The sequence below is a fragment of the Conger conger genome, chromosome 16 (genome assembly GCF_963514075.1).
Source record: "Conger conger chromosome 16, fConCon1.1, whole genome shotgun sequence".
NCBI lineage: Eukaryota > Metazoa > Chordata > Actinopteri > Anguilliformes > Congridae > Conger > Conger conger.
This window is the reverse complement of record NC_083775.1, coordinates 19,158,470-19,173,774: the sequence shown is the minus strand read 5'-3', so window position 1 is coordinate 19,173,774 and position 15,305 is coordinate 19,158,470. Positions and strand designations below refer to the sequence as shown.

The 15,305-nt window shown below is 41.2% G+C and overlaps 1 protein-coding gene and 1 pseudogene across 10 annotated transcripts in view; one reads left to right on the top strand and one right to left on the bottom strand.

Moving 5' to 3' along the window:
* The window catches only part of LOC133114244 (GTPase IMAP family member 4-like), a 60,590-nt gene that overhangs the window by 1,963 nt on the left and 43,322 nt on the right, over positions 1–15,305 (bottom strand). The window contains exons 1-5 of one of the 10 annotated variants that reach the window (XM_061223460.1): positions 9,093–9,203; positions 4,744–4,826; positions 3,207–3,614; positions 799–874; positions 5–275 (exon numbers count right to left, since the gene is read on the bottom strand). In XM_061223460.1, coding sequence (XP_061079444.1) covers positions 5–266 — 262 coding nt within the window. In that variant the 5' untranslated portion in view covers positions 267–275; positions 799–874; positions 3,207–3,614; positions 4,744–4,826; positions 9,093–9,203. Of the gene's footprint in view, positions 1–4; positions 1,815–3,206; positions 3,615–4,743; positions 4,827–9,092; positions 9,204–15,305 lie in introns of those variants that run through there. The other 9 variants (XM_061223458.1, XM_061223459.1, XM_061223461.1 and 6 more) reach the window with 9 other exon arrangements.
* On the top strand, positions 12,093–14,530 carry LOC133114102 (GTPase IMAP family member 9-like; annotated as a pseudogene).

Here is a 15,305-nt window from a genome sequence, read left to right as displayed (position 1 = left end):
TTACTGTGATCTTTCTCCAGTCTCTGAGCGAGGTCATTCTGGTCCGCTTTCCTCAGGGCATGCAGTGCCACCTTCCCTGCATCTTTTTCCCCAAAGGCCGCTATCATCTGCTCCACTATGTCAACCACAGGTTTGTTCTCCAGTCTGCCCTTTCCAATGGGTTTAAAGCCCTCAGGCAAATCGTTTGAGAGCCAGAATTTAAACCTCCTCAGATCCTCTGCCAACATATCATCCAGGGTGGAAATGAGCAAGGACTGGACAGACATTGCAGGTCACTAGAGAATGTGGAGAAATGGGTAGATAAACCTCATATACTTGTGTACAATGTACAAACTATTGGATAGAAATAATGGAACTGGTATACACATAAAGAAGAAAATGCCCGAAAACTCAGATTTCCTGCACTTTTAACAATTGTTACTTTATCTTTGTATAAAACTACAAAGTCCCCTTGCTACACTGAGTTTCCCCAATGTAAAACATCACAGTAAGACAGTTATTTACTCTTACTTACTTACTCTTGCTGTAAATTTTTTTAAAGATTTGAGTAAAGTACACCCTGACACAACCGTAAAAAAACAATAAAACACCACTAGGACCACTTCAATAACATTCAGAAAAATAATATGTAACCAAATCCCGCAGCAGTAGCGTAAACTCTACCATATAAAGCATGGGTACACACAGCATGTCACTCCCCTGCTTACTTCCCTCCGCTGGCTGCCTGTCATGGCTCGCATCAAATTCAAAACATTGGTGTTAGCCTCCCAAGCATTTAAGGGGTCTGCTCCAGCTTACCTCCAAAAAATCATCAGACCCTACACCCCTGCCAGACCTCTTCGTTCGGCTTCCACAGGCTGCACCCACGCCGGCCCTTTTAGGATAAGATTGAACACCACTGCTCTAGGGTCTGTCAACGCACTTATCCCTGGTTATGGGTATGCACTTTGCACTTTCTTGTACGTGGCTCTGGTTAAGAGCGTCTGCCAAATGCCATTAATGTAATGTAATGAAATGTAATCCAGCGAAACACGTGAATACAAAATCAAAATGAATATTAATCACTCTCAAATAGATCCTGACTCACCTTAGAATAAGCCTATATCCTGCTGCAGCATATAAGGATTCAGTTATGAGTTTTTCAAAGAAGCGCGTTTACCACCCATTTTAGTCGAATATTAGCACTCACTGCACATGGCTCGTGGCGTTTTCAATCTGGTTCGAAATGCGGTTAACACTTACCAATTAAAAACGCAGTTATACAGACGCCGATCACAAAGATACTTTACTTGAAAAACAAAAAAACGGGAACAATACGGTAAAGTGTTAAGTGGAAGTGAAAGCATTCTTCACATCCGGAATATTTACGCAATGGGAATTTCCCGGTAGAGCGCTTCCCGTCAGAGCACGACAGTACAACTTACTGTAGGTCGCGAGGTGGAGGCAAGGCTGGACAATAGGCCAGGGATTGACATGAGAAAAAATATGAGCCGTCAGATATGGCGATAATTTCTGAATAAGTTATTCTTGTTCTGTCAATGACATATTTCGCCTATACCTATGCCTGAGGGTTCTAAAAAGAAAATAACATCACGGTCAATTTCAATTAAATCATTGCGGTTTCATAAAACATTGCCGAGACGAGATAATGTGCATTGTGCTCATTATATAGTCAAATAAATGTACCTAAACACAGAGATTTCTGTTCTGCTCTGCAGTAATCCCTCAGGGACAACACCTCCCATCCTTCCATTGTTTTTGTACCCCACTAGATCACATTGCACATCCACTAGTCTGCCATCCCCCAGTTATCAGAGATTTTTTCGAAATGCATACAAATTCACCCTCATTTAACACTGCCCCTGCTAATCACCAACTTAACTCCTTGATTTTAATAAAAGGTTAATGCATTATTTTATTTTGAACAATTTATTTAAACTTAGCAATGTTTGTTTCCACTCCGATTGATTATTACATCCAATATATATTTTTTTTTTACATACTATACACCCCAAATATGAGAAACAAAATAACTACATTATGTGCTAAAAATATGGCACAAAATTATATTCCTAAAATGCATAACTAAAGTATGATGATATTTGTTCATTCTCAAAATTATTTGTATTATACAAACCCTGTACATAATCAATGTGATTTTACTCTACGGAAACAGTCAGTCCACACAAATTATGTATGTCCAAATCCCACAAAGAGGAAGTCCCTCTGAGCATATACATTATTCATACCCCGTAATCTCATTTACATGAATTTACATTAGCCATAAGAAAAAACATCACTTCTGGCACACAATACCTAGATAAGATTAAGAGAGCTGAGACAGCTTGAGCAGCACATGCAGCCTCCCTCCACCTAAACCACTGCATTAGTGTGAGTTCAAATTATTAGGATTATTTATTAGTTGTAGTATTTGGATAATATTAATGTTTGTGATATTAATGAAAGTATATACACATCTAAAATGTAAGATTTGTATATATAATTAATCTCCACATTTTACAACTCTCACACATCTTACTTTAGATGGTTAAAAACAGCTATTCCAACTCCAAGAATTCCTGCAATCAAGATGCCTGCTGCAGCTCCTTTGGCCATGTTTCCCGTATCTCTATCTGACCTCAGTCTCTCTTCCTCTATTAAACATTTTCTGTCTTTCTCTGCTCTGATCTTTTCGTCCACCTCTTGCCTCTTTTTCTCCTCCTCTTCCCTAATATTTCTCTCAGTCTCCTTCCACTTTCTCTTCTCCTCTGCTCTGATCTTTTCCTCCACCTCTTGCCTCTTTTTCTCCTCCTCTTCCCTAATATTTCTCTCAGTCTCCTTCCACTTTCTCTTCTCCTCTGCTCTGATCTTTTCCTCTTCCTGCCTCTTTTTCTCCTCCTCTTCCCTAATATTTCTCTCAATCTCCTTCCACTTTCTCTTCTCCTCTGCTCTGATCTTTTCCTCTTCCTGCCTCTTTTTCTCTTCTTCTTCTCTCTTCCCCCTGTCCTCCTCCTCTTTGATCCGTCTCTCAGTCTCATTGAACATCTCAATGGTGTAGTGTTTGCCTCTGCTCTGCTTCATCATCTCCTCTATTTTCAGCATGAGCTGTGTGAGGTTCCTTTCATCTTCTCTGTCGAGGACATGGTATCTGCAGCCACAGCAGTTGATGAGCTCCTGAAGTTCCTCGGAACAGTTTAGAAACTCACCCACAGTTTTTTTCTTTATCTGATCAGCACCAGTGAACAGCACCATCGTGTACCGTGAAGCCTCTTCCCCAAAGTGCTTCTGGAACCACTGCATGACAAATTTATCTTCCTGTGTGAATCTTCCCAACCTGACCACCAGCAGAAACACATTAGGTCCTGGGTCAGACAGTTTGATGGACTTCTTGATTTGATCTTTCACCTTTTCATCCATGTTTGCGCTGAAAAGCCCTGGGGTGTCAACCACATAAATTGATTTTCCCTCAAGCTCTGCAGACTGTCCTTTTGAAAATGTGGTTACAGCCTCAGCAGAATCATCCTCAAAAAAAACATTGTCCCCCAAAATGATGTTTGCTGCCGAGCTCTTCCCTGCTCCAGTTTTGCCGATCATCACCATCCTCAGACCATGCACTGAAGAAAATAAAAACAGTGCAGTACAAGGTAAACAAATGTGTTTGGTTTAAAAAAACAAAAGCATTTATATAGCACTTTTATCCAAGGGGCTTTAGAATTAATACCTCTCATTCACCCATACTCACATGCCAATTGTGAAAGGTAGCCATGCAAGGCACCGATCATCTTGTTGGGGGCAATTGGGGGTTAGGTCTCACACTTTCACACACCCAGGGCAGGGAATTGAACCCTCTGACTGCCAGACAACCGCTCTTACCTCCTGAGCTAATGTCGCCCTGAGTGACACCTCGGTCAAACATGGTGTGTGCCTACATACAGTGCTGGGTATATTACATAGGAAATGCAATCTGACACTGATTACAAATTACAGGACTGAAATTGGGGCAGAAACGAGTTGTTAATGAGAGCGGTCAGAGGAGAAGGGCCTGTCGAAGCTGACAGGAAGGTGACAGTAACGCAAATAACCATACATTACAACAGCAGTATGCAGATGAGCATCTCTGAACACACAATGTGTAAAACCTCTAAGTGGATAGGCTACAGCAGCAGAAGACTGAATAAGTCTATAAAAAATTTTTTGAATAAATACCTGCTCACGGAGTGTATATACACACACAGTATATACAGATAAAAGTTAAAAGATTGGAACAGTGTGACAAATTGATTGTCTTTCCTCTGTCATCTGTATATTTCAAATCACAGTGACTAAATCTGCACATATCCAAAGTATACTGTCCAATGAGGTAAAAGGCTTGTGTAATCATTAGACTTTTGGTTATCACTGTTATCACAGAAGCTGAAAGGATCTTCAGCGCACCCAGGAGGTTGAAAACCTAGCTCAGTATGGCAATGTCACCAATGCATTTAAACAATGTGGCAGTATGCCATGTCCTTTAGGAGCAACAAAAACAATGTACGTCTTCAACAAAAAATGTTTATTGCTATTTGGTCTGCATTTAATGTGGTTTTTAAATATATTTTAAATGCCATTCAATGAGACAAGTATACTTTTTTTTTTTTCAATTTGGCAAGTACCATTTTTACAAACCAGAGAAGCTAGTGCATATATTAATTTTCACAAGAGTGTGCACAAAAACAGTGTACAGGACATTTAAAAAATACTTACTTTTGCCAGTTGTTGCTCTTGCCTTTTCAATACTTTTCTTTTGTTCCTCAGAAAGATGTGCGTGTGACACTCTCCGCATTTGTCTTGAGAAAATGAAAACAATTATGTCAGCCACGGGTGCATGTTTGATGCCATCATTGGGAGGGACACTTTTTAAATGTCATTGTGCAATTAATGTGCATAGTCATGCAGGTGTGCACGCACACACACACACACACACACACACACGCATCCACGCAGAGAGGGGGAAGATCTCCAAAACTATTGTTTTGATGCATTTTTGACATTGAACCAGGTTGTCAATCTCCTGAGTGTGCTTTCAGTGTCTGCTGAGGCAACAAGGATAATAACATCTGGAGGTTTCTTCATTCCTTTTGCCTTGAGAACAGCTGATATACATGACTGCAGCCTGCATACCTGCAATGGAGTATCTCTCTTATGAGGCTTTATGGAGTCCAAGGACAGTTTTCTCTTTCTGGAAATGGTCTTGGAGACTATCAGCCCTATTCTGAATCATTAAGTAATCTCTTCCTGTCAGGGTTCAGTGAATGAATCCAATTGCAGAGTACAAAGGAACACAGAGGCAGAGATATGATAATTAAAAAATATATTTAATAGCATAAGCAGCAAAAAATAATACAACAAACCGAAGCAAGCGTGAATAATAACTGAGAATGGATCGTTCTTAATGCACATCACAAACCATCATCTGCTGTGTTGGAGGACAAGCTGGCATAGAACAAAATGTATTTCATCACCAAAACTGCACAGTTGAAGACTGGAAAAAAACGTAGAATGGTCCTGCTGAGGCATGCAGATGGTAGGGTCAGAATTTGCTGGCAACAGCATGAATCCATGGACCCAACCTGCCTCGTGTCAACAGTCCAGGCTGGTGGCGGTGGTGTAATAGTGTTTTCTTGGCACACTTTGGGCCCATTAATACCAATCAATCATTACTTGAATGCCACAGCCTATTTGAGTATTGTTGCTGACTATGTGCATCCCTTCACGGCCACAATGTACCCATCTTCTAATGGCTACTTCCAGCATGATGCACCATGTCACAAAACAAAAGTTGTCTCAAACTGGTTTCATGAACATGACAATGAGTTCAATGTTCTTCTGTGGCCTTTCCAGTCACCTGATCTGAATCCAATAGAACACCTTTGGGATGTGGTACAATGGGAGATTCGTTCTTTGGTCTCAGACACTCTGATTAGCAGTGTAATGTGAGACTTCTTCTCCAAAAAGCTTCTGAATCCACTGCCAGGCAGATTTATCTTATCTGCCCAATCTGACCACCAACATAAACAGCAGAGGTCAGGCAGATCACTGCACCTCTTGATTTCATTTCTCACTTCTTGTTCTTCATCTACGGGTGCGCTAAAAAGCCCTGGGGTGTCAATCAAAGAAACCCGTCTTTTGAAAATCTCAATACACTCTAACTACTGTCTTGTTGATACCATGGTTACAGGTTGAGGGAAATCAACCTTGACAGAACCTGCCCTCCCCAGAACGGTCTTTCCTGATTTGCTCTTCCATACTCCAGCTAACTAGCACCATCTTCAAGGGAAGTCAATTCCAGTCTAGAAAACTTATCTCTGCTAACCCAATGGGGTATTGCCAGAAATTCCACCTCTGGGTACATTGATTTTCACAAGGGAAACACTATTCGGAATGTTATTGCTCCTGTCTTTTCAATACCTTCTCTTTGGCTTTTCTATTGTTCCTCAAAAACATACACACTTGATACATTCTACAGCCTTTACTTCCCAGAACCTATGAGTATAATTATAGGAAAATGTAAGTGGTACTGTTAGCCACGGGTGTAGGTTTGCTTTTAAATTGTATAACATTGGTTAACAAAACAAAAGAAAGAACACAAAAGCATCTCCAAATCCTACCAAGACATTACATGCTTTACAATGGAAATTTAGTCAGCCAGACTTAAGTCAAGTGTACAGCAAGACCCTTCATTGTATGGCTTAAGTACTGCATAAGTTGCAGGCTACCCACTGAGCAGGGACCTTCCCTCTCTCTCATGAGACCCTTAGAAGCTGCCAGAGCTCCCAGCACAGATTCATAACACTTGGTACTGCCAGCAACATTCAAACTGTCCAGCCGACGAACAAATAAACGCAGGTCCAGTCCCAAACCTCCCGCCTGTCTCAGCAGGCTACAGACCAGCTCTATCCACATTGTGATGGTAGAGTAGTCTTCGTGCTGCCTGCAGGCTCAATGCTGCAGCTCCACTCTCCGGGTTGGCGAGACCGTGTCCGCCTTCTTGGAGAGGCAAACATAACTCCGCTGCCCTCAGCCAGTGCTGTCCTGACCAGAAGGAATCAGGACCCTCTGCACTTCCTTTAGCATATGCTGTGAACTAGCTGCCATCAAATTGTTAATCACCAGGGCACTGTCCCAGTACAATAGTGGCCCAAGCCATTTCCAGTTGGATAGCCTGGTAGAAACATTCCCCAGGGTTTCCTCCCAGTTCGATACTCAGGTGAACTCCTAAAAACTTAAAACCATTTTACTAAAGTATGTTCTCCTCTCTCTGTTCCTGTCAAAGAAAAGCCCAGGAGTAAATCTGCACATATCCAAAGTATACTGTCCAATGAGGTAAAAGGCTTGTGTAACCATTAGACTTTTGGTTATCGCTTAGCAGAAGCTGAAAGGATCTTCAGCGCACCCAGGAGGTTGAAAACCTAGCTCAGTATGGCAATGTCACCAATGCATTTAAACAATGTGGCAGTATGCCATGTCCTTCAGGAGCAGCAAAAACAATGTACGTCTTCTGTGTGTGTGTGTGCGCAACTACATAGTTATGCACATTAACACAATTAAAAGTGTCCCTCCTAATGATAACACCAAACCTACGCCCTTGGCTATAGTGCCACTTTCATTTTCTCTAGGCAGAGAAAGCTCTGGAGAGTTTCATGTGTTCATCTCTCTGTATAACTACAGAAAAGGCAAAGAGGAAGCATCGAAATGGCAGGAGCAACAACTGGCACAAGTGAGTATTTTTTCAATCTTCAGAACACTCTTGTTCTTACGCTCACCTTTGTGAAAATAAATGTACCCAGGGGTGGAACTTCCCCAGGGGACATGACTCCTTGAATGGCATTTCAAAAAGTATAAAAAACGAAACAAAAAACCCCACAAAAAACATGAAATACATGCAGACAAAATAGTAATACTTTTTGTCTCATAATCATTGTTTGATTTTAAATACAAATGTGGTGAGTACAGAGGAAAAAACACCATTTTGACAGGACATATTACATGACATAAGCTCGTTTCACTCTTTTTCACTCACAGATCACAATTTCTTATCAAGCCGCATTTCACAAAATTGCAAGAGCAAAGAAAGCTGCGGTGACTACAGAAGGTTTTTTCCTCACAAATACCGCGTTTCTTCTGATAGTGCTGAAACACGGGCAGCTTCCTCTGCAAACTGACTGCCAGACAACCGCTCTTACCTCCTGAGCTAATGTCGCCCTGAGTGACACCTCGGTCAAACATGGTGTGTGCCTACATACAGTGCTGGGTATATTACATAGGAAATGCAATCTGACACTGATTACAAATTACAGGACTGAAATTGGGGCAGAAACGAGTTGTTAATGAGAGCGGTCAGAGGAGAAGGGCCTGTCGAAGCTGACAGGAAGGTGACAGTAACGTAAATAACCATACATTACAACAGCAGTATGCAGATGAGCATCTCTGAACACACAATGTGTAAAACCTCTAAGTGGATAGGCTACAGCAGCAGAAGACTGAATAAGTCTATAAAAAATTTTTTGAATAAATACCTGCTCACGGAGTGTATATACACACACAGTATATACAGATAAAAGTTAAAAGATTGGAACAGTGTGACAAATTGATTGTCTTTCCTCTGTCATCTGTATATTTCAAATCACAGTGACTAAATCTGCACATATCCAAAGTATACTGTCCAATGAGGTAAAAGGCTTGTGTAATCATTAGACTTTTGGTTATCACTGTTATCACAGAAGCTGAAAGGATCTTCAGCGCACCCAGGAGGTTGAAAACCTAGCTCAGTATGGCAATGTCACCAATGCATTTAAACAATGTGGCAGTATGCCATGTCCTTTAGGAGCAACAAAAACAATGTACGTCTTCAACAAAAAATGTTTATTGCTATTTGGTCTGCATTTAATGTGGTTTTTAAATATATTTTAAATGCCATTCAATGAGACAAGTATACTTTTTTTTTTTTCAATTTGGCAAGTACCATTTTTACAAACCAGAGAAGCTAGTGCATATATTAATTTTCACAAGAGTGTGCACAAAAACAGTGTACAGGACATTTAAAAAATACTTACTTTTGCCAGTTGTTGCTCTTGCCTTTTCAATACTTTTCTTTTGTTCCTCAGAAAGATGTGCGTGTGACACTCTCCGCATTTGTCTTGAGAAAATGAAAACAATTATGTCAGCCACGGGTGCATGTTTGATGCCATCATTGGGAGGGACACTTTTTAAATGTCATTGTGCAATTAATGTGCATAGTCATGCAGGTGTGCACGCACACACACACACACACACACACACACACACACACACACGCATCCACGCAGAGAGGGGGAAGATCTCCAAAACTATTGTTTTGATGCATTTTTGACATTGAACCAGGTTGTCAATCTCCTGAGTGTGCTTTCAGTGTCTGCTGAGGCAACAAGGATAATAACATCTGGAGGTTTCTTCATTCCTTTTGCCTTGAGAACAGCTGATATACATGACTGCAGCCTGCATACCTGCAATGGAGTATCTCTCTTATGAGGCTTTATGGAGTCCAAGGACAGTTTTCTCTTTCTGGAAATGGTCTTGGAGACTATCAGCCCTATTCTGAATCATTAAGTAATCTCTTCCTGTCAGGGTTCAGTGAATGAATCCAATTGCAGAGTACAAAGGAACACAGAGGCAGAGATATGATAATTAAAAAATATATTTAATAGCATAAGCAGCAAAAAATAATACAACAAACCGAAGCAAGCGTGAATAATAACTGAGAATGGATCGTTCTTAATGCACATCACAAACCATCATCTGCTGTGTTGGAGGACAAGCTGGCATAGAACAAAATGTATTTCATCACCAAAACTGCACAGTTGAAGACTGGAAAAAAACGTAGAATGGTCCTGCTGAGGCATGCAGATGGTAGGGTCAGAATTTGCTGGCAACAGCATGAATCCATGGACCCAACCTGCCTCGTGTCAACAGTCCAGGCTGGTGGCGGTGGTGTAATAGTGTTTTCTTGGCACACTTTGGGCCCATTAATACCAATCAATCATTACTTGAATGCCACAGCCTATTTGAGTATTGTTGCTGACTATGTGCATCCCTTCACGGCCACAATGTACCCATCTTCTAATGGCTACTTCCAGCATGATGCACCATGTCACAAAACAAAAGTTGTCTCAAACTGGTTTCATGAACATGACAATGAGTTCAATGTTCTTCTGTGGCCTTTCCAGTCACCTGATCTGAATCCAATAGAATACCTTTGGGATGTGGTACAATGGGAGATTCGTTCTTTGGTCTCAGACACTCTGATTAGCAGTGTAATGTGAGACTTCTTCTCCAAAAAGCTTCTGAATCCACTGCCAGGCAGATTTATCTTATCTGCCCAATCTGACCACCAACATAAACAGCAGAGGTCAGGCAGATCACTGCACCTCTTGATTTCATTTCTCACTTCTTGTTCTTCATCTACGGGTGCGCTAAAAAGCCCTGGGGTGTCAATCAAAGAAACCCGTCTTTTGAAAATCTCAATACACTCTAACTACTGTCTTGTTGATACCATGGTTACAGGTTGAGGGAAATCAACCTTGACAGAACCTGCCCTCCCCAGAACGGTCTTTCCTGATTTGCTCTTCCATACTCCAGCTAACTAGCACCATCTTCAAGGGAAGTCAATTCCAGTCTAGAAAACTTATCTCTGCTAACCCAATGGGGTATTGCCAGAAATTCCACCTCTGGGTACATTGATTTTCACAAGGGAAACACTATTCGGAATGTTATTGCTCCTGTCTTTTCAATACCTTCTCTTTGGCTTTTCTATTGTTCCTCAAAAACATACACACTTGATACATTCTACAGCCTTTACTTCCCAGAACCTATGAGTATAATTATAGGAAAATGTAAGTGGTACTGTTAGCCACGGGTGTAGGTTTGCTTTTAAATTGTATAACATTGGTTAACAAAACAAAAGAAAGAACACAAAAGCATCTCCAAATCCTACCAAGACATTACATGCTTTACAATGGAAATTTAGTCAGCCAGACTTAAGTCAAGTGTACAGCAAGACCCTTCATTGTATGGCTTAAGTACTGCATAAGTTGCAGGCTACCCACTGAGCAGGGACCTTCCCTCTCTCTCATGAGACCCTTAGAAGCTGCCAGAGCTCCCAGCACAGATTCATAACACTTGGTACTGCCAGCAACATTCAAACTGTCCAGCCGACGAACAAATAAACGCAGGTCCAGTCCCAAACCTCCCGCCTGTCTCAGCAGGCTACAGACCAGCTCTATCCACATTGTGATGGTAGAGTAGTCTTCGTGCTGCCTGCAGGCTCAATGCTGCAGCTCCACTCTCCGGGTTGGCGAGACCGTGTCCGCCTTCTTGGAGAGGCAAACATAACTCCGCTGCCCTCAGCCAGTGCTGTCCTGACCAGAAGGAATCAGGACCCTCTGCACTTCCTTTAGCATATGCTGTGAACTAGCTGCCATCAAATTGTTAATCACCAGGGCACTGTCCCAGTACAATAGTGGCCCAAGCCATTTCCAGTTGGATAGCCTGGTAGAAACATTCCCCAGGGTTTCCTCCCAGTTCGATACTCAGGTGAACTCCTAAAAACTTAAAACCATTTTACTAAAGTATGTTCTCCTCTCTCTGTTCCTGTCAAAGAAAAGCCCAGGAGTAAATCTGCACATATCCAAAGTATACTGTCCAATGAGGTAAAAGGCTTGTGTAACCATTAGACTTTTGGTTATCGCTTAGCAGAAGCTGAAAGGATCTTCAGCGCACCCAGGAGGTTGAAAACCTAGCTCAGTATGGCAATGTCACCAATGCATTTAAACAATGTGGCAGTATGCCATGTCCTTCAGGAGCAGCAAAAACAATGTACGTCTTCTGTGTGTGTGTGTGCGCAACTACATAGTTATGCACATTAACACAATTAAAAGTGTCCCTCCTAATGATAACACCAAACCTACGCCCTTGGCTATAGTGCCACTTTCATTTTCTCTAGGCAGAGAAAGCTCTGGAGAGTTTCATGTGTTCATCTCTCTGTATAACTACAGAAAAGGCAAAGAGGAAGCATCGAAATGGCAGGAGCAACAACTGGCACAAGTGAGTATTTTTTCAATCTTCAGAACACTCTTGTTCTTACGCTCACCTTTGTGAAAATAAATGTACCCAGGGGTGGAACTTCCCCAGGGGACATGACTCCTTGAATGGCATTTCAAAAAGTATAAAAAACGAAACAAAAAACCCCACAAAAAACATGAAATACATGCAGACAAAATAGTAATACTTTTTGTCTCATAATCATTGTTTGATTTTAAATACAAATGTGGTGAGTACAGAGGAAAAAACACCATTTTGACAGGACATATTACATGACATAAGCTCGTTTCACTCTTTTTCACTCACAGATCACAATTTCTTATCAAGCCGCATTTCACAAAATTGCAAGAGCAAAGAAAGCTGCGGTGACTACAGAAGGTTTTTTCCTCACAAATACCGCGTTTCTTCTGATAGTGCTGAAACACGGGCAGCTTCCTCTGCAAACTCCAGAGACGATATGAGCGTGAAATTCCCAGGAGATCAGCAGTATCTGAGATACTCAAACCACCCTGTCTGGCACCAACAATCATTCCACAGTCAAAGTCACTTAGATCACGTTTCTTCCCCATTCTGACATTTGGTCTGAAACACAGCTGAACCTCTTGACCTTGTCTGCATGCTTTTATGCATTTCGTAGCTGCCACATGATTGGCTGATAAAATATGTACATTAGCAAGCTGGTGTATCAGCCTACCAAATAAACTGCTCACTGAGTGTACATATACACCGATCAGCCACAACATTAAAAGCACCTGCTTAAACAAGTTTTTTCATGATTAAAAATGCTTTAAACTGTATAAACTTTCTATAGACACTTAATATTTCATTATATGATACAGTATGTGAGTTTATGTAACCAGATAATCATAAGTGAATTGCATTGAAAAGTTTAATTGAAATTTGTAAAATGGAAATATTGTAACCTTATTTGGAGTGGGGGTGGGGGGGTTGCATTATTTTGTTATTGAAATATCTTTATACATACTGGTGTTCATGATCACCTCTATCACAGATGCTAACCATGATCACCTCTAACTTAAAACATTTAAGATAGAGAAAAATATTAAAGCATGTGGTTTTAATGTTGCAGCTGATCGGTGTATATACATTCACTGGGCACTTCATTAGGAGTACAGTCCAGGCTGGTGGCGGAAGTGTACAGTAATGGTGTGGGGAATGTTTTCTTGGCACACTTTGTGCCTGTCAAAACCAATCAATCATTGCTTGAATGCCACAGCCTATTTCAATATTGTTGCTGACCATGTGCATCCCTTAGAAGAATGTGCACATCTTCTAATGGCTACTTCTAGCAGGATAATGCACCATGTCACAAAGCAGCTGACAAATTCTGACAAGCTGATAGAATCATGGAACAGAATCTCAAAGGAACGGTTTCAACATCTTGTGGAATCCATGCCACAAAGAATTGAGGCTGTTTTGAGAGCAGGGGGGAGGCCCTACCCAGTCGTAGAGTAGTGTTTATAATAAAGTGCTCAGTGAGTGTTTATATACGGTATTATAGTATTAAGAATTTATTATAGAACCTAAGACAGATGCCACTCATCAAAACACTTTCACATTATTAAAATCATGTTCTGCCCTGTTTTTTCTTTTACCAGAGTTTCCCCTAAGGATGGTGCTGCTTGGTAAGAGTGGAGCAGGGAAGAGCGCATCAGGAAACACCATCCTGGGGAGGAATGCTTTTGAAGAGGATGCGTCCCCAATCCTGTAACCATGGCTTCAACATGTCAGAGTGCAGAGATTGATGGAAGAAAAGTTTCTGTGATTGACACCCCAGGGCTTTTCAGCACATCCATGGATGAAGTGAAAGTTAAAGATGAATTTGATAAGTGTATTCTTCGCTCAGTCCCAGGACCCCATGCGTCCTGGGACTGAGACGAGACGAGACGAGAAGTCTGCTGTGCGGTGGATCCAGAAGCACTTCGGGGAAGACACCTCACGGTACACATTGGTGCTGTTCACTGGTGCTGATCAGATAATGAAGAAATCACTGGATGAGTTTCTGAGCCCATCCAAGGAAATTCAGGACCTCATTGATTACTGTGGCGGCAGATATCATGCTTTCAACAATGAAGATAAACAGAACCTCACTCAGGTCCCCAAGCTGATGCAGAAAATAGAGAAGATGGTGATGAAGAACGGAGGAAATCACTACACCAATGAGATGTACGAGGAGGCTGAGAGAAAGATGAAAGAGGAGGAGGAGAGGAGGAAGACAGCTGAAGAATGGGAAGCAACAAAGAAAAATGTAACAGTGTTTGCGGTTGGGGCTGTGGCTGCAGGAGTAACAGTTGCAGCTGCTGCAAATCCAGCTACAGCAGCAAAGATAATCACCACAGCAGGAACAGCAGTGTGGAAAATGGCTGAAAAACACCTTGCAAATGTACGGTTGTGATGGATGGAATTTGGCAGCATTTAGCCACCATGGAGCAAAACTCGGGAATAATCTTCCAAAGGATGCAAGAGAAGCAGCATCTGTTGAAAAACATACCTTTTACTTAATCACACAAGCTGGTCTGTTTCTTATTTGAATTGTTATGTTTTTATTACAAATTGTCATTTCCAAGTCTAAAGTAATTTCTTAGTCTACGTTTATATATAATGATTTACTCGTTTCATTTTTAGAATGTTATTGTTGTTGATCTAGTCCCTTAGGTATTATTATTGGTATTCATGACTCCTACGTAAAATTTTGGGATACTGTGCAATTGCTTTTTATTTCCTTTATATTTCCTTTTGCTGTCATTGCTTACATTTTTTCTCTCATCTTTTGTAAAGCACATTGAGCAGCAATTGTTTGAAAAGTGCTATACAAATTAAATGTGATTGATTTAATTTGATTGATTGATCCCACTTTTTTGATTAAATTTTAATCTTGGATTACCTATGCCTCTGAAACTGTCTCTATTAAAACACACGATAGACATATATACATAATACTATGTATACTTCAGAAAATCTCACCAATCATTTAATATGAGGCGGAACGGATGGTGCAGTGGGTAGCACTACCGCCTCACAGCAAGAAGGTCCTGTGTTTGAATCCCCATCCAAAGACATGCAGGTTAGGCTGATTGGAGAGTCTAAATTCCCTGTGGGTATGAGTGTGTGAGTGAATGGTGTGTATGCCCTGGCGACCTGTCCAGGGTGTATTCCTGCCTTTCACCCAA